Source organism: Carettochelys insculpta, chromosome 17 (assembly GCF_033958435.1).
Source record: "Carettochelys insculpta isolate YL-2023 chromosome 17, ASM3395843v1, whole genome shotgun sequence".
Classification (NCBI taxonomy): domain Eukaryota; kingdom Metazoa; phylum Chordata; order Testudines; family Carettochelyidae; genus Carettochelys; species Carettochelys insculpta.
This window is the reverse complement of record NC_134153.1, coordinates 3,021,045-3,039,744: the sequence shown is the minus strand read 5'-3', so window position 1 is coordinate 3,039,744 and position 18,700 is coordinate 3,021,045. Positions and strand designations below refer to the sequence as shown.

The 18,700-nt window shown below is 48.4% G+C and overlaps 2 protein-coding genes across 10 annotated transcripts in view; one reads left to right on the top strand and one right to left on the bottom strand.

Annotated features, from left to right (window-relative positions):
• Positions 1-9,901, top strand: part of TTLL9 (tubulin tyrosine ligase like 9) — a 38,889-nt gene extending 28,988 nt beyond the window's left edge. For 5 of the 6 annotated variants that reach the window (XM_075011962.1, XM_075011961.1, XM_075011963.1 and 2 more), the window contains 4 exons: positions 277-473; positions 5,088-5,201; positions 5,803-5,927; positions 6,563-9,901. In XM_075011962.1, coding sequence (XP_074868063.1) covers positions 277-473; positions 5,088-5,201; positions 5,803-5,927; positions 6,563-6,633 — 507 coding nt within the window. In that variant the 3' untranslated portion in view covers positions 6,634-9,901. The remainder of the gene's footprint in view (positions 1-276; positions 474-5,087; positions 5,202-5,802; positions 5,928-6,562) is intronic. The other variant, XM_075011964.1, reaches the window with a different exon arrangement.
• A 402-nt stretch (positions 9,902-10,303) lies between these two features.
• On the bottom strand, positions 10,304-18,368 carry PDRG1 (p53 and DNA damage regulated 1). Of its 4 annotated transcripts, none has more exons than XM_075012053.1 (5): positions 18,214-18,368; positions 16,619-16,694; positions 14,877-14,951; positions 11,204-11,284; positions 10,304-10,847 (listed from the first exon to the last, which is right to left on the bottom strand). In XM_075012053.1, the coding sequence occupies exons 1-5, from the start codon at positions 18,274-18,276 to the stop codon at positions 10,759-10,761; spliced, it is 384 nt and encodes a 127-aa protein (XP_074868154.1). In that variant the 5' UTR covers positions 18,277-18,368; the 3' UTR covers positions 10,304-10,758. The 4 variants fall into 4 exon arrangements, with proteins under 4 accessions (XP_074868154.1, XP_074868153.1, XP_074868155.1 ...); XM_075012052.1 differs by having other exon boundaries at positions 18,193-18,349; XM_075012054.1 differs by having other exon boundaries at positions 18,235-18,338.
• Positions 18,369-18,700: the final 332 nt, after the last annotated feature.

The following is an 18,700-nucleotide window of genomic DNA, read 5'->3' as shown; positions in this document are numbered from 1 at the left end:
CCCAGCTCTTGTGATACTCTCATGGAAAGAGAAGATGGATCACTATTAGAATACCATTCCCAGTCTTGAGAGCAAGTATTGGTTTTACTCCAAGCAGACTAGTTTGTGGTTAAATTACTCCTTTCCAAGATGCACTGAGGAGTTACGTCTGATTCTGGGTGTTTGACTTCTAATGCAGAATTATCTTTTGACTGTAGAGACTATTGAGGATAATTTCAGGTAGGTATGGTCATGTATATGGGACCAGCTTATTGCAGTTGTCTTTGTATGTGTTAGGGCTGCAAGTGGACGATTCAGCGGTTCCGACAGTACCTGACTGCCAAGCATGGCGCAGAAGTGGTGGAGACTCTGTTTGCAGAAATGGACAACATTTTCATCAAGAGCCTCCAGAGTGTTCAGAAAGTGATCATCAGCGACAAACACTGTTTTGAACTCTATGGATACGACATCCTCATAGACCAGGATCTCAAGCCGTAAGGAAGTTAGTGAGCAGACAGGTGGCCTACAGTGCATGCGAGGTTACCTAAACATTTTAGCAATGGCTCACTGGAAATCTGCTGCTACTAACAACTCCTGTGACTCAGTATTACAGTAACACTCCCATGAGCACTGAGATTCAGCCAAGTATCACTATTAGACTGATAGGACTAGACAGTTAATACATTTGCCATAATCTCAAAAGTAATTTTGAAAACTGTTGGCTAAGAGGCAGCCCTCATTAGTGTTTTAGACCTTGATGGGGTATTTCTGTTAAAGGCTATGGGAAGCAGACTCCCCAGAGATCTGAGAGATTGCAGCAGGAAAGATTACATTCAAATTTGGTTCAACTTAGATTTTTATGAAAACAAGCTTTCATACAGTGTGACTACCAGAAACAATTTGTTTCTTAATACATCAATCAAAATGTTCTTATAAACATATAAACCTTTTTTCTTCAGTGTCTGCAACTCAAGCATTGCAACACTGTGAACTTGAAATTAGAACACACTTCTATTGCACAAGCAAAGTGCAGAATAAATAACAAGATTAGGTTCTTAAGATTTTCAGTTTTAGTCACACAAGGTGCTTTTAGTAACGTTAATTAATAAGGAAATTTATATAACATACTATTTAAGTTAAGCGTGTCCCTTTAAGCATCTTCTCATTTCTTCCTCTTCCTCCTCCTAACAATGTGTAGGTAGCCAGTGCTCCAGTTACAACCCTCAGTGGCTTGTCAGCATCAATCTGATGTTTCTGAAGTGCCACTGGGGACAGCTTTAGTTGAAGTGAGCTAATAAACTCTGCTCAGCTGTGATCTTGGGTAACCCGAATTTGTACAGGATAGTCTGCTGTAGTCATAGCTTGAAACCAAACTTCTGCTTCTGTAGTGACAATCTGCACAGAAAGAGCTTGTGTAACTTCCACTGATCAAGAAGCAAGTCAAGTTCAGGTGAACTGGAATGACTCACTGGCTACGTCTACACCGCATTGCAGTTTCGAAAGGCTCCCTTTCGAAATCCACTTTTCAGAGAACACCTTTCGAAATTGCATGCCCACACACAAAAAACGGATCAAGGCCATGATCCACTATTACGAAAGATCAGCCCAGCATTTCAAAAGGGAGCGTCTACACAGCCACGGCCGCTCTTTCGAAATAACGGGCCAGGAAACTCTGTGGACGAGGTTGCATGGCTGCCAAGCCCTTCCAGAGGCTGCAGCCAGCTGCTCCTTTGAAGAGTCCCTCCCAACGCTCTCACCCTGCACATGTCCAGGGCTGCCAGTCTGTCTGCAGTACAGCAGACCCTGTGCAGTGACCTGACATTCTGTAGAGACACCATGCCTCCCCAGCAGCTCCCCTAGGGGGAGTTCCTCCTGGCCATGGGCAGCCTGCTGGCTGCACTGCTTGTTACTGTGCTCCAGCAACACCAGAGGGCCAACCGCATAGGCCCTCTCCTGTAGGCCATCTGCCAGGGACAATGTCTGCGCCCCCTCATCCTGTTGGTCCGACGATGCTGGGGCTGGGGGAATGGGACAATGGCTGGTGGCTACAGAACTTGCGGATGACTAAGCAGACCTTCCAAGAGCTCTGCCACTGGCTTGCCCCAGCACTCCAGCACCAGGACACCAGGATGCAGCCTGCACTCCCTCTGCAGAAGTGGGTAGTGATAGTCATCTGGAAGCTGGACACCCCGGAGAGCCACTGGTCCATTGGCCACCAGTTTGGGGTGGGCAAGGACATCGTCAAGGCCATCCTGATGGAGGTAAGCCAGGCTTGGGCCACACACCCACCATAGGGAAGGGGGAGGGGGCTAATGGGCAAGCAGGGGTTCTGCCAGGATCTGGAGAGGGCGGCCCTGCAAGGGGGGGCCCTGCAAGGGGCCGAGGAGAGGAGGGTCCAGGAAGGGGCGCCCTGCAGGGGTCTGGGGACCACCCAGACATGCACTCATGGTTGTGTCCACCTTCCACTCCATGCAGGTCGTCTAGGTGATAAACACCCTCCTCCTTTATTGGGTCATCGCTGTCACGAACCATTGCCCTTGCCAGATTGGCTGAAGCGGGCTTCCCAAACTGTTTCAGCGTGCTGGACGGTACGCACATTGTCATCTGGGCCCTGGACCACAACGCAGGCACTTTTATCAATAGAAAGGGGAACCACTCCATGGACCTCCAGGCCCCCATCGATGCAAAGGGCCAGTTCATGGCCGTGTGCGTTGTCTGGTCAGGCAGGGCCCATGGTGCCTGGCTGTTCAGGAATTCGTGGCTGGGGCACAGGATGCAGGAGGGGACCTACCTCCCTCCGCATGAGCTCCTGGTGGGCAACTTCACCATGCATCGTGGCTGACATCACGTACCCCCTGGGCCTATGACTTATGCAGCCCTACATAGGATGCACAGATCAGTCCCAGGACCTTTTTAACGCACACCTGAACTAAGTGCAGAATGCTGTGGAGCGGGCATTCGGGCACCTCAAAGGGCGCTTTGCTGCCTCCTCATGAGGTTAGAGGTCAGCCTCCCGAATGTGCCCGCGGTGGTTGTGGCCTACTGCGCTCTCCACACTATTGTGGAGAGTAAACAGGAGCCCTTCAATCAGAGGTGAGCTGTCATGACCAGCACAGGTTATGAGCAGCTGCCTGCTGTCCTGTGCTGCAAGGCGCAAAGGGACAGGGTGAGAGTCAGAGAGGCCCTGTGTGAGACCTTTGCCCTGGGCCCACAGTGACCCTTCTCCAGCCACCCTCCAACCATAAACCCCCTTCCGTATCCCCATCCCTCACCACAAACCCCCTCGCGCACCCCCACCCTGCACTGCTTCCCCACCATAAAAGAGGAACACGGGAATAGGGGTGAAATTTAAACTATTTACTAACAAGCAATAAACATCATATACAAACTTGTAAACATGAGCTTTGCATTATTTACAGAGGGGAATGGGGAGAACTATATACAACAGGGATCCTGGGGTGGCATTGGAGGAGGGACTGAACTTGGGGAAGGGTGCAGGGGTGAGTGGCGGGCTCACTCATCCATTGAGGTTGGGGGGGCTGAGAGCTGCGGCAGCCGTGGGAGCCCCTACTGTCCCAGGTCCAGGGTCCTCTTTGGGGCTGAGATGGGGCCAGGACAATGGGGAGATACGGGATTGGGATGGGTATGGGAGGCTCAGGATTAGCAGGGAGCACAGCAGGTGAAGGGGGCCCAGCAGGGAGGGAGGGGCTGGCTCACCCTGAGTGCCACTGGCCACCAGTCACTGCCCCAATGCCAGCCAGGGGGCAGGTGCAGGGCCCCAAGGTTGGGAGCTGCGGGAGGGGATGCGGGGTTTGGGCTTGCCAAGGAAGGGGTGGCTGGGTGTGGCAGGTGGCCACAGCCTGGGTGAGAGTGTCCTGGCTTTCAGCCATCCGCATCCAAATGTCCTGTTCTGTCGCCAGCCAGTGCCGGAGCACAAATGTCAGGTCCTGCAGGGCTGCCATGCTGGTGGCCACCTCCTCCTCCCCTTGGCAGCGATGGCGGCTGGCCCACTGAAGGCTCCTTGTAGGTGCGGGACGGGGTCTGCGTTGCAGCTTCCTGGCTCTCAGCTCTGGGGTGCTGGCCTCAGACGGGGCTTTGACGGCCCCTGGACAGCGGACTTGGGGAGACAGAAGGGCATGGGGGATGGACCACGAGTCCTGGATCCTGACCCGGGGGGCTAGGGTCCCCACACCAGTGCCCCCCTCCCAGTATCTCCATGTCCGATGACCTGGGAGGCTCGTGGGATACCAGCTACGAAGGGTATCCACATGGTGAAGGTCACCCTGAGTTTGGTCATCCCCCACTTCCCTCCCCGGGCGTGCAGGATGTGGGGCTGCACAGGAGTGCGGGTGCTAATTGCCCCACATGCGTGTTGCCCCCGCTGGCTGTGACAGGGTCAGGCATCTCCACGCTCCTGCAGGCTGATGCCATGGTGGACCCACTCGTTTAAAAGAGCAGGCTGAGGAACATCTACACACGTCCTATTTCAAAATTATACTTTGAAACAGGGCACTCTTCCTCATACGGGAATGAAAGAACTACTTCACAATGCGGGCGTTGGTGCCTTGATTACAGTTTCGAAATAGGCCCGAACATGCGTAGCCGCTCCGTGGTGCTTTTTGAAGGGGGGGCCTTATTTTGAAATTGAGTGGACTAATTTTGAAATACTTTGCTAATGTAGACGCAGCCACTGTGATGTAACTATGATACTTAAATTTGCTGCTGTAACTTGTTGGATACTTCCAGACCCATGTAATCATATTGCACAATTTGTTAGGTAACTACTTCCAAGATCTATACACATCACTGCACTGAGGAAAGGGTTAAAACTTACCCTGTGATTAACATGAGCGGTAGGGAGTGTGTTTCATCAGTAGTTTTATTTGTACACTTTTAGTGCTGGAGGTGCTCTCCCTTTTTTTATAGTTGAGCTCAGGACGTTCTTTGATTGTGCACAGGGATGATGTTTGGGGTTAGATTTCCTACCATGTCATTCCCTCCTTCCTGCCCTCCAGCAGTGCTGTGTTCTATAAACAGGTGTTTCTGTTAGGTGGACAGATCCTTTAAGCTGTTTGCTTCCCTCTGATTCGCTGCTTTTCTTTCCACAGCTGGCTTCTTGAAGTTAATGCTTCTCCCTCACTCACTGCTAGTAGTCAGGAAGACTACGAGCTCAAGTCTCGTCTTCTCAAGGACACGTTGCATATTGTGGACATGGAGGGCAGGTGGGTGAAAAAGGAAGTTTACTGTTCTCTGAGACTTATCAAAATGTGTGAAATGTGCCTGAGCTAGTCCTCTGGCTTCTGTAGGCAAAAGGGTCATAATCAGAGCGGCAGGTTTGTCCGGGTAGCATCGGCCTCCACCACTTGGTGTTTTTCACTGCCCTGTGACATATCTATGGGTGGGTCAGGATCCACTGTTTTGAAAACAGCTTACTGCACACTTGTGTTTTACGCATCAGGAAAGTGAACCATTGAGAGCACTTTCCCAGTGGCCTGTTCTCGGGGGCATAGATTAAGTTGATGTCAGAGCTGGGTCTGGAACTGGAATTCCTGGCTCCCAGTCTATTGCTCAGACCACACTGCTCTCCTTTCATGCTCTGTGTAGCCAGCCTCCTCTCCCAGGCAGCTTATGCTGCATCATTTTATGACTGACTGTGCAATTTTGCTAACCCAAGATATTAATAGTAAATATCTGCCCATTGCAGTTCTTGGCTGTTTGGTTTTCTCCCTGACCTGCACACGTTTCCAGCCAATGTGCAGCCAGTGAATCAGCTACATATAGCCATTACTCATGTACATTAACACCTCGCATTTGATATTGCAGGCTGACAGGGAAGGAAAAGCGTGTTGGGGGCTTTGACCTGATGTGGAATGATGGTCCTGTCAGTAGAGCAGAAGGGAACGTGGATACACCAGTAAATGGAAGCTTCATGGCAAACACACATTTAGGTACTTCACTCATATGCAGATGGCAGGGCCTCCCACTCAAGGTCCTTAACTGTTTGGACTTCACCAAAAGTGCAAAACCTACTTTTCCCTCAAGAATAAAGGGACTGGGTGTGAGTTATCCCACAGGAGGTTAGTGCTAGCGGGGTACAGTAACCAAGTGAGGCCAAGTGCGAAGGCATGAACATTTGTCCATTGTGGGTTTAAGTGGTCAAACTCAACACTTCTACAAAGCTGATCAGGTGGCAGGAGTTAAGACTTTTTAGAACTCCTTACGTCATGAGCAACAACAAGTATTCTTCACTTGCCACTTCCTTTTAAAAACTATTCCCAAAGGTCCATAGTACAATTGTGACAACGGTTTATAGTGCACATTTCTAATGTGATTTGCATATTCTTGTTTGGTAGCAAGTAGTACTGAGACTCTTAAACCCCCCCAGTTCAGTCAGGCAGAGAGCACATACTCCAGGTTTGTGTATAGCACTGAAGAGTTAAAAATGCCTTCAGTATTTTCACTGGCTGTGGCTTCATGCAAACTGATTGGCACACGGCAGCTTTGTCTGAAAGCAAGCAGTTATCTCTGCTCTTCACCCTTCAGAGCCACTAAGTCATATGTCGCTTTGTTACTTTCATTTCAGGCTACAACAATGACAGGAAAAAACAGCTGAAGCAGCTCTTCAAACCTCTTCAGACACAGCAGAAAGTTTAATGCTGATCCAGAGCACCACGCAAGAGAAGTCACAGAGGATGGAGCTCTTTCACTCCCTCTTCCTCCTATTGTAGAGCTGCAGTTCTCATTTGTTTCTGGATGTTTTCGCTGCCTCAGCATAGGACTACTGGCCATTTCTTGGCTCATGCATGGGAATCCTAGTTAAACAGCAAATGAAACTGGTTCATGAGCTAGAGCAGTAATAGGAGTGAGTTGGCTTTGAACTCTGACTTGATGCAGTCAGGTATTTTGATAGTGTTCCATTGTGGCTGACCAATTCTTCAGTAAAGAATTAATCCATTTTGTTCCACAGTCCAGGCTATAGCTAGGCTGTCAACTGGCAGTCTGAGTATGAAGGGACCATCATTTTGTGGCTACTGTGTACAACCATAGATCAGCTGTATGCTCCACATTGCAGGCAAAAAGCACCCTATCCATCACTTTGACTCTGCATACGTTGCCATGGACAATGAAATATTTAATGCCTCAGTGCTGTAAGAAATCCAGAAGTGCTGCTTCACTGGTCATCAATTTGAGGTTACTGAAATGATTAGTTTTCCTTTAAAAGTGTAAGCTCTAAAAGAGGCTGTACAGACTCTGCTCAGTAAAATGGAAGCTTTTAAGGTTGGCATTTGAGCCTCATGCTGCAGCTATTACAGAAACATGTCATCAGATCATAAGACCCGTTGCCATGATACTGTAACAGTAACATTACTGTTATATTTTATGAAGGCACTGAGAGTGGCTCCACTATTCTGGGCGTTAAGAGGGCTGTTATAACAAAGGGGTTTAGTACCTTTGAGATAAGCAAAGTAACTTTGCCACCCTTCTTACAGAAGAGATGTAATTTTCTGGAAAGCTACAGGTGAGGCTATTCACTAACAGGAATTATTTTTAATGTCTAAATTGGGAATATATGACTAGAGTGCACAGCTTTGCTTTTAGCTGCTGCAAGTTGAGGTGGACATAGCTCTGTCCAATCCTATACATTAGCTAGTTAAATACAGCTAACTTAAAAAAAGTCAAGCAAAGCTGACAGATTTATCAAAACAACTTTGGGCATTAAGGAGAGTGGAACAGCTCTGTTCCGGTGCAAACTCCCACCTCCTGAGCCTCATTTAAATTTTATACTTGTGCCAAACTGAACCAGGCAATGGATGGTGGTGCGTCTGCCTAGCATTTAGAGGTGGGGTGGGATGTCGGCTGAGGAGCTATTAATTACCATTGTTCTGTTTAATCACATGGTGCTCAACACTGTTCATCCACTCCGACAGGAAGCTGAGTGCTAAACAAAGATGAAGGGTCAGTAATAGCTCCGTTCCGAGTATAGAACAATTTACCAAAGCAGATGCAGTTGTTTCACTGGTTTACCAGTTATTCCTCTTCCCTAACCCTCAAATCTAAACGTGTTTAAACTAAAATTCCCCACCCAGAACCACTTTCAGTAATCTAGGGCACACTTCCATGCAATGGAAGCACTTAAAATGCCAAAAGAATGAGGATTCTGACACGCCCCCAAACTCCCACTGCTGCATTCAGAGGAGACTTTTTCAAAATCAAATAGTGATAAGATACAGCACACCAATGTCGGCATTATCCACTCCTGAAGTGATGAAATATGAAGGAGAGCTGCTCATGGTGCAAATGCCTTAACTCTTTTCCTTTGGTTCTTGCATGAACTGAAAAGTTGTGTTTTGTAGAAAAGATTAATGATTTAAAATGATTAATATTTACTGTACTTCATATGATGGGGGGGTGAGATACCTCCTGGGAGCCAAATCCAGCCTGTTAATCCATCCTGCAGCCAACCCTGTAGCACAGAGCAGTGCCACTCCAAGTGGCTGGCTCCCCCTGTGTCTCTCTGCGCTGGCAGGCAGGGAGTGCCTAGTGCGCTCTCCCTGCCACCAGCAAAATTTCTCAGCTCCTATTGGCCAGAAACTGACCAACAGAGGTTGAGAGATTTTGCTGGTGGCAAGGGCAGGGCAGGAAGCCTCCCTCCACAGTACAGAGAGCTATACAGAATCGCCAGCTGCTCTGAGCAGGCTGTGGCTGCGGGCAGGCAGCACAGCCTGCCTGAGGAGCGCTGCTAGCTAGGAGCTAGTTAGATAAGTGCCTCCTGGCCAGAGCCTGCCTCTTGCATCACACCCCTTCCCACACTCCAACTCCCTCCCAAGCACTGCATCCCTCTCCTAGGCCAGAATCCTCTCCTGCACCCCAATCCCCTACTCCAGGTCACAATCCTCTCCTTCACCCAAACCTCCTCCCAGACCCTGCACCCCAGTTCCCCACCCCAAGCTTCTTTCTGCAGCCAACCTTCTTCTCAGAACCATACCTCCTCCACAGAAAAGTACAGCCACTTTCCAAACTCTTGAGCTATGTCTACACTAGAAGCATCTGTCTACAGCAGTTACTGTTGGAAGGGACGTTCCAACAAAACTTCTGTCAATAGATCGCGTCTACACAGAAAAGCGGATCCATCTTTTGATCTGCTCTGTTGACAAAAGGGCCCCCAGAGCATCTACATGGCTTTTTTGTTGACAGTTTGTCGACAAAATGCATTGTGTGTGTAGATGCTCCATGAGTTTTGTTCACAAAACCCCAGTTTTGTCTACAAAACTCTCTAGTGTAGACGTAGCCCTGGCGTGATCCCATCAAAAATTATTGCCCATGCCTGTTATTTGAGTTAGTTTGGGGAGAAAAACCTTCGTTTTAGTGACAGAACTTTTTCTGGTCACTCCACAGTCCTTTTCCCTATGCTTGTGCATAAACATAAGCACTCACATTTATCATTTCATTAGAACAATTATGAGCAGAGGAATGACCCGACGTGGGATTTATCTAGTCCATGTATCTGTTTCCAGCAGCAGCTTCATGCAAAGGTCCAAGAAAACAGTATTAGGGATTTATGGGATAATCTACCTGCAGAGCAGTTTCATTCTAATTCCTCATTGTATATGTACTTCTCCACTCAAATAATCAGAATTTGTTTGAAACCCTCAAGCACAAAGGTGTAATTTTTTAAAAACACTATTATAGCTCTGGCAAGCCTTGTTATCCACCGGTGTTTACTCCATGGGTGTCCAACCTTTTGGCTTGCCTGGGCCGCATTGAGTGAAGAGGAATTGTCTTGGACTGCATATAAAATATATAATATAGTTAACGTATATAAATCACATAATAATGTTAAAAGTTTACGATCTTGTGGGGCCGCATTACTAGCTGTCCAGGGCCGCATGCGGCCCGCAGGCTGGACACGCCTGGTTTAATCCTTTTCTGAATCCTGCTGTTAGCCTCAATGATATATTGTCGCAATGAGTTCCACAGGCTAATTGTGTGAAGAAAGTATTTCTCCCATTTTATTGGTTTTGAATTAATCACCTCTCAGTTGCATTGATGCGCTCATCGTGTGATGAGACAAGAGTAGACACCTACTCTCTTTTCTAGACCACTCATGGGTTTGCATACTTATGTCCTTTTCCCCAATGTAAACAATTCCACTTCTTCCAAATCTCTTCTTACAAGCTAAAGTATAGAACCCTTACTTATACGTACGCCCATCAGATTAATAGCCACTCTTGGCTCTCTTGTACATTTAGCAAAATTTCTGAATTTTTTTAAAGTGTGCAGTTTAACTCATTCGCAGTTCTCCCACCACAACAAATTTACACAATTTAAAGTTTATTTATTTATTTTCTGAAGATGCTGTGGGTTCACAGTTCTTTCTCTCCTGTTCCTTTTCCTGCCAACAGACTGCATTAGCTAGGGTGCTAAGTTACAGTTCATATATAAGAAAAATGCAGTTAGGAATGTCCTGTTCCTCTGATTCTAATAATCCCACTGCCACCCCAGTGATGGCAGGCAGACAAATAACCAATAGTGCCACAGTCCTAGCACTTGTCTCTGCAGTGTCCAATCCACAACCATCACTTGATCCTAATGATTCCTACTGTGAAAATATTTCAGAAGCCAAATGCTTCACACTGCTTGGGAAATACACCACTCAAGCGAAATATCTGGAGCAAATACATCTTCCCAAGAAACCTGGAGATTAGCCCCAGGTTTTGCACTATGAGTGACAGTCTGGATGCACCTTATCAGCAATGCTGAAGTGCCCAGGATGAAGGTCTACTTTCGTCCTTGTAGTATCTGATTGATTGCTTTCATTTCCTCAGGGGTCATGGGATTCAGGTTAAATCCTTTTAGCTCAGGCTTACCTGAAGAACAAACAAGAAATATATTGTTAAAAAGCATGCAGCTGAGTTCTCTAAACTGACAGAACATGTAGTCTGGAGAAGACACTGCTGTATCAGGCTTGCAGAACTGTTCTTATTGCCATCACTGACTCAACTGCCATCCACTGGAAAGAACATATAACGTTAGTACTGGGCAGTCGGGTCTGCAACATGACAGTTCCAGGTACGTGCCCATGAAACTTGGTAAATATAGATGGCTTTTGCTGAATGGAGGGGAGTTATTCTTGGCTATATGTCGTGCACTTTTGGAATCTTCCCTCCACCCTTTCCCTGATTTGCGCTCCCAACCAAATATTTTTTGAACCTTTCACAAATACCTTGAGCTTCACAGAGATGGTTGACCTTCACTCTCAGCTCTTTCCGAAGCTGGTTTATTTCCTCATCCAAGTGCTCCTGATCTGAGAGGACAGTAATAATCATGCATTCTGGAGTACAGTGAGCTAAGGCAACATCCAACACGAACAGCATGCTCTCAGCTTCTCCTTATGTTGTATTCACTATTTAACCACGAGTGAAGGGTAACTCTTCCCTGCTGCCTATTCCTTGGCTTTTTGCTCTCATTAAACTTGCTTCATTTTTTTTTTGGTCCTACAGAAAAATTGTGTAAACAGTTCTCTTTCTACAGCCTATGTTCCTGACAGATAGTCCCTTCCAGCTACATATAATTAACCGAATGGCAAAAGGAACAAAGTTCTGGAGCCCAAACAGGCTCATTGCAACTACATCACTTGTCAGAAAAGTTATGTCATTTTAGTACTTCTAGACAAACAGGAGTTTTGTTAAAAGAAACCGTAAGCCACCTGCAACAAGTACTGTCTTTCGTTTGGGTGGGGAGTAACTCACAGTATCACAGAACACTAGAACTGGAAGGGGCCTCAAGAGGTCATCGAGTCCAGTTCCCTGCCTTCTCGGCAGGACCAAGCACCATCTAAACCATCCCTGATAGGTGTGTATCTAACCTGCTCTTAAATATCTCCAGCGATGGAGACTCCACAACCGCCATAGGTAATTTATTCCATTGACAAACCACCCTGACAGTTAGGAAGATTTTCCTAATGTCTATTCTAAACCTCCCTTGCTGCAGTTAAGCCAAGGAGAACAAATTTTCTCTTTCCTCCTTGTACCCTCTTTTGGGGTACCTGAATACCCTATCATGTCCCCTCTAAGTCTTCTCTTTTCAAAATTAAACAAGTCCAGTTCTTTCAGTCTTCCCTCTGAGCTCATGTTCTCTAGACCTTTAATAGTTCTTGTTGCTCTTCTCTGGACCTTCTCCAATTTCTCCACATCTTTCTTGACATGTGGTGCCCAGAACTATACACACTATTCCAACTGAGGCCTAATCAGTGCCGAGTAGAGCAGAAGAATGACTTCTCATGTCTTCCTCACACCACTCCTGTTAATACACTCCAGAATCATATTTGCTTTTTTTTTTTTTTGCAACAGCATCATGGTCCACTATGATCCCTAAATCCCTTTCCGCAGTACTCCTTCCTGGACAAGTATCACAGAAGTAGCCATGTTAGTCTACATCTTTGAGAACAACAAGAAGTCCTGTGGCACCTTATAGACTAACAGATATTTTGGAGCATGAGCTTTCGTGGGCAAAGACCTGCTTCATCAGATGCATGATCACTCATCACTTGTGCATCTGATGAAGCGGGTCTTTGCCCACGAAAGCCTTCCTAGACAGTCGCTTCCTATTCTCTATGTGTGAAGCTGATTGTTCCCTCCTAAGTGGAGTACTTTCCATTTGTCCTTATTAAACTTCATCCTGTTTACCTCAGACCATTTATCCAGCTTATCCAGATCATTTTGAATAATGACCCTATCCTCCAAAGCTGTTGCAACCCCTCCCAGCTTGGTATCATCTGCAAACTTAATAAGCGTACCCTCTATGCCAATATCTAAATCGTTGATGAAGATATTGAATAGATCCAGTCCCCAAACATATCCCTGCAGAACCCCACTTGTTATGCTCTTCCACTGTGACTACGAACTATTAATAACTACTTTCTGAGAACGATTATCCAGCCAGTTATGCGCCCACCTTATAAGTGACACCATCTAAGTTTTATTTGCTTAGTTTATTGATAAGATGATCTTACGAAACCATGTCAGATGCCTTACTAAAGTCTAGGTATACCACATCCACTGCTTCTGCCTTATCCACAAGGCTTATCTTGTCAAAAAAAAAAAAGCTATCAAATTGGTCTGGTATGATTTGTTCTTTACATGCTGGCTGTGTCCTATCACCTTATTTTCTTCCAGATGTTTGCAGATGATTTGGACCATTAGCTTTCCTGGCACAGAAGTTAAACTGACTGGTCTGTAGTTTCCTGGGTTGTTCTTTTTTCCCTTTTTATAGATGGGCACTATGTTTGCCCTTTTGCAGTCTTCTGATCAGGACCTCTGTACACTACCACAATACAGGTATCACTTTTAAACTCACCCGCTTTCACACGTTTTAAGGATAGAAGAGCCCATTATGATTACCCTCCTGCATAGTACCAGCCAGAAAATTTCACCCAGTTACCGCTGTATTGAATGCAGCTTTAAATATACCTTGTTTCTAATTTCACTGTATGCCCCTTTGTTCCTTGTATTATAGAGGCAAGCTGAATACAAGTTCCACACCTACCTTCTCTCGCCCTTCTTTTTTGAGACTTTTATCTCATCCCCTCTCTACCAAGGTATAGAACTAATCCATCCTCCTTTCAGAGCAAAGACTTTCTTGTCAGTCATCTCCAAAGACCCTCTAATTCTGCTGCATCCCCAGTGGGATGGGGTGCCCAATGCTGCATACAGTATCAAAGGAAAGGTGCCCCATTGATTTATTGAATGGTATTCAGACATTTTCCATAGTATTCCCTAGCCTGTTCCTTATGCATCCTAACACTGTTCGCCTTTCTCACAGCTGCTTCATAGGATTTGCAGAACAGTACCCAGTAAACGCCCAGGTTTTCTTCCTGAATTTCATCTGCCAGTTTTTGTCCATTTACCTGCCTTGGTTGGGTCCCTATGAAGTTCCTCCTCAGCCTTATTCCTTCATTTTTGACCTAATTTGCTCCTATACAGTTTATACCCAAGTATTAAAATATTCATGTAGCTTTTTGCATTTAATCTCATAGTTCCTTAGGAAAGAGTTAAAAAAAAAAAATTTCTGCATTACAAACACTCAGGTCAGAAAATACCAAAGTCTTAGTTATGTGCACAACATGGAGAGAAGCCACCTTACTTTATCGCTGAGTTGACTGACTTTTCTGAACTGCAGCTAAGGAAATCTGTGCTGCACTTTGAAAAGTAAATACAGGGCACATGGCTCAAAAAGCAGCCTGGCACATGGGATCAAACAATGACCTGGGTGTCAGGAAACTTGAGTTCTACTCCTTGCTCTGCCAATGACCTGTGTGTGGCAAGCTACTTCCCTTCCACTTGCCTCAATTTCCCTTCTTTAAAGCACAAGTACCTGTACTTAACCTTCTCTGTAAAGCACTCAGAGGCCTAGGGATGAGAAGTGCTATCTATCTAGGTGCTACATTTCCACAAGGTTGCAAGAATAAAAGCTCTAAGTCAGCAAAGAGACCAATTCAGCAACTAAATGAGCGCAAGTACCCTACTTCTGACACAAGACACCTGTGTCTGTGTGCAAGGTATGAAAAAATCTGGTGTCCAGTCAGTGGGGCCAACTGTCTCACCAGGCTCCTGGGCAAAATCAGGGGGCCCTGCCCCTCGGATAGAAGGGGTGGGGCTGGGGCAGCCAGCCCTCAGCACTGCCCAGAGCATAGTGTGGTGTGCCATGTCACGTCCCCTCCCCCAGCCTTCAGTGCTGTCCAGAATGTGGCACTCCAGCAGCAATTTAAAAATCCCAGGGTTCCAGCTGCCTCCATAGCAGCAAGAGCTGGGAGCGCTCCCTCCTCCACACCCCCATCGGTAGACCTGTGTCCAATGCTGTTTGACTCTGGAGTTTTAAAAATCTGGCATCTGTCTTACCTTTCTGAATCATTTCCTTGGTCTTTGATTTTGGAAGCTGAATAAACATGTTTCCAAAGCAAACCGTTGCTTTCTCTGAAAGGAGAAAGACAGCCTGTTTTCATAGTGAAGCATCCTCTTCTGCATCGGGCTGGGTACAAAATAAATGTAAAATCTAACTGCAGCAGGTTAGCCTTTGTAAACCCCCTTGTGCTTCCCAACAGTCTGCAGAATCATTTAGGTGTGTGTCTAAGAGCAATTAAGCAAGATGCAGTCTCATGGAACCTGTGCAAAAGTGAGGGAAGTCACCACAAACATTCTACTTGTTCAGTTCCGAGGAAAAAAAAATATACACCTTTGGGTTCCAAAACCCTTATTTTGCTTCAATATTCTAAAACAACATAATATTTTCTACAGAGATAAGGTAACAGTAACCATTTTAAAATGCATTTCTACTCTAAGAAGTGACTTTAAAGATGACACGCTTCCATGTTTAATGCCTGTATCTTCCTAATCCAATCTGCTCAATTTATAAATGTTTTTCTAACTCTGAGCTCTTCATAACTAACTTGGGATGTTTCCATCAACATTGGGTTCTTTCAGTATTCCAATAAAGCTTCTACCATTGGGTCTTAATAACTCTGTTGCTGAAGTGCAGAGCTAGAACACTTTCAAGCTCATGTTCTCACATACAGTGATACCAAGGGTAAATTATGCTAAGTGAACTAGTCCATAAAGCAGGCAAACATGACTGAATACAGTAGTCCCTTGAGTTATGTAAGGGTTGCCTTCCCACGCACCCTCACGTAACTCAAATTTATTGTAAGTCGGGGGTGGCTTTTTCCCCAGTGGAACGCACGTTCTGCAGCTGAGGAAGCAGCAGGAGCACCTGCAGCTCCTTTGGAAAGGTAAGTCCTGGGGTTGGGGAGGCAGCTGGGGAGGGGTAAGCCTGGCAGTGGGTTGGGGCTGTGGGAAGAGGGTAGGTGGGTTAAGCCTGGGGTGGGTTAGGGCTGCAGGGGGAGCAGGGGTTGGAGCTGAGCCAGAACCACATTTGGTGGGGGGGGAGTGAACCGGGGTGCAGGGGTTGAGCTGGAGCCACACAGGAGGGTGACGAGCCAGAGCTGTGTTCAGAAGTTGAACCAGTGCAGGGGTGTTGAGCCAGAGCCACGAGCGAACAGGAGCCATGCCGGTGGGGAGAGGGTGTTGAGCTGGAGCTGTGCACGGGGGGTTTGAACTGGGGCCGGTCGTGTTGAGTCAGAGCCACATGCGGGGGCGGTGAGCCAGGCCTGGGGGGGGAGGGGGCTGACCCAGGGCTGTGCAGGGTCGGGGGGTAGAACTAGGGCTGGGGGCAGCGGGATTTTGAGTTGCACTTAACTCACCTTAATGTGCGTTAAGTGCAACTTGAAATCGTGCATTTCAAGGGTGTACTGTGCAGGAAAGGTGCAGATCAGCTGAGAAATGAAGGTAGGATTTTTGTACATTCACTTTTCATCCTACAAAGGAGCTTTAATTTTCCACTAGGTCAAGCACTGCATCTGACCTCTCACCAAATCTGCTTCCACTGAGACTCTGAGGCACAAACTTGTACAATTATATCGGCACCTGCAACGGTGTGCACATGAGGTTTTGGAAACATGGCCCTCCATTTTGCACACAGGATGTGTCCACTAGAAAGCTAACTCCACAAGGTTGTAGCTGGTTGTGATTTAAGAGAACTGAAATCACATGGCTGCAAGTAGCAATGCTAACACTGAGTTCCTCACCAGAAGGGTCTGGGTCTTTCTGCAAGGCCCTTAGAGCTTCTCGGTTCTGATTCCGCTTTACATCCAGGTCCACAATCTGGAAAATAAACTTTCACATTCAGATTTCTCTGGGCGAAGGTGAAATCGGAACTGGTGTGAGCTGGGGGAAACCATGTTTTGGGTTGAGTGAGAGCCATAGGTCAGGACTCACCCTTCAGACTCAGAGGGGTAGCTGTGTTAGTCTGTACAGGGGGGTCCTTGATACATGTTGGGAACAAGGACCTGCAACTTAAGTGAAACAATTTCCCCCCTGCCCCAAGAAATAATGTCAGGAAAGGGGGACATGGACTGCAAGAGCTAAATGTTGTCTGTGTGACCAGTAAGCCCTAACGTACAACAATAAGAGAGGTCACCATGTCAGTCTATATTCTGACAAAACAAAGCAGCAGTCATGAAGGACTTTAAAGACCAACAAAATGATTTATTTGGTGATGAGCTTTCACGGGATCTGGAGAAGTGGGTCCGCCCCACGAAAGCTCAACATCAAATACATCATTTTGTTGGTCCAGAATGCACCACGCACTCACATCCCAGACATTTAAAGCATTTTCATAGAATCACAGAATCACAGAGGTGGAAGGGGCCTCACGAGGCCATCAAGTCCAGCCCCCCAGCTTCAAGCAGGATCAATCCCCACTAAGTCATCTCAGCCAGGACCTTGTCAAGCTGGGACTTAAAAACCTCTAGGGATGGAGAATCCACCTCCTCTCCAGGTAACGCATTCTAGTGCTTCACCACCCGCCTGGGGAAATAGTTTCCCTAATATCCAACCTCCCCCTCCCCCTCTGTAACTTCAGACCATTGCTCCTTGTTCTGCCACCTGACACCACTGAGAGCAGCCTCTCCCCGTCCTCTTTAGAGCTCCCCTGCAGGAAGTTGAAGGCTGCTATTAAATCACCCCTCAGTCTTCCCTTCTGTAAACTAAACAAGCGCAAATCCCTCAGCCTCTCCTCACAGGTCTTGTGCTCCAGCCCCTTCATCACTTTTGTTGCCCTCCGCTGGACCTGCTCCAGCACATCCACATCCTTTCTATACTGCGGGCCCAAAACTGGTCACAATATCCCAGATGTGGCCCCACCAGTGCCGAACGGAGGGGACCAGCCGCTTCCCTAGATCTGCTCTCAGTGCTGCTCCTAGCGCACCCCGATGTGCCGTTAGGCTCCTTGGCCACAAGGACACACTGTTACTCACACCCAGCCGCTGCTCCACCGCAACCCGGTCCCCTCCCGCTGCGCCGCTGCTGCGCCAGCCGCTCCCCCGCCTGCGACAACACCCGGGACTCTTCCGCCGCCGGCGCAGGACTCCGCACGTTTCTTCCGCCCAGGGCTCCCCTTTACCCAGCCCCGCCCCCGCCATGCACAGAAGCGGCCCAGCCCCGGCGGGCGCCCGACGGACTGGCGGGTTCGATGGGACCGGAGCGAAACGACCCCAGCGGAGCGGCGGCGGCGGCGGCCGGGCTGGGCCCCGCCGAGCCCGACGCGCTCCGGGTCCGCCCGGCGCCAGGACCCCGGGGGCCTCCCGGCCCGGCCCGCTACCTGCCGCCGCCCCGCCAGCACCTCCTCCGCCAGCTCCTCCACCTCGGCCAGGGCGCGCAGCACGAACTCGGGCTCCCGCTCCATGGCGGCCCGGCCTGTGCGCCCGCGAACCCCGCCCGGCCGGGAACCGCCGCCGCCGCCGCCAGGGGCCGGGCCCGCGCGCGGGCGCCTCCCTGTCCCTCCCCCGGGGGGCGCCCCACGGCCTGTCACGTGGGCCGGCCCCTCCCCCCCCCCAGCGCCTGTTGCCGGACGCCCCCCGGGGCGGAGGGACCATTTCCCCTGCGCGCGGGGCTGCGGCCGGTGGCGCCGCACGAGGGCTGGGGCGCAGCGGGAGCACCCCGCGGCGGGCGCCTTGCAGCGGCTCCGGCGGGCGCCTGCAGAGCTCCCGTGCGTTGGGGGTGAGGACGCGGCTCTCACAAGAGCCCCGGGATTGCCGACGGTCCCCGAGAACAGCGAGAAGTCCGGCGGCACCTTGCAGACCACCAGATATTTTGGAGCATGAGCGCAC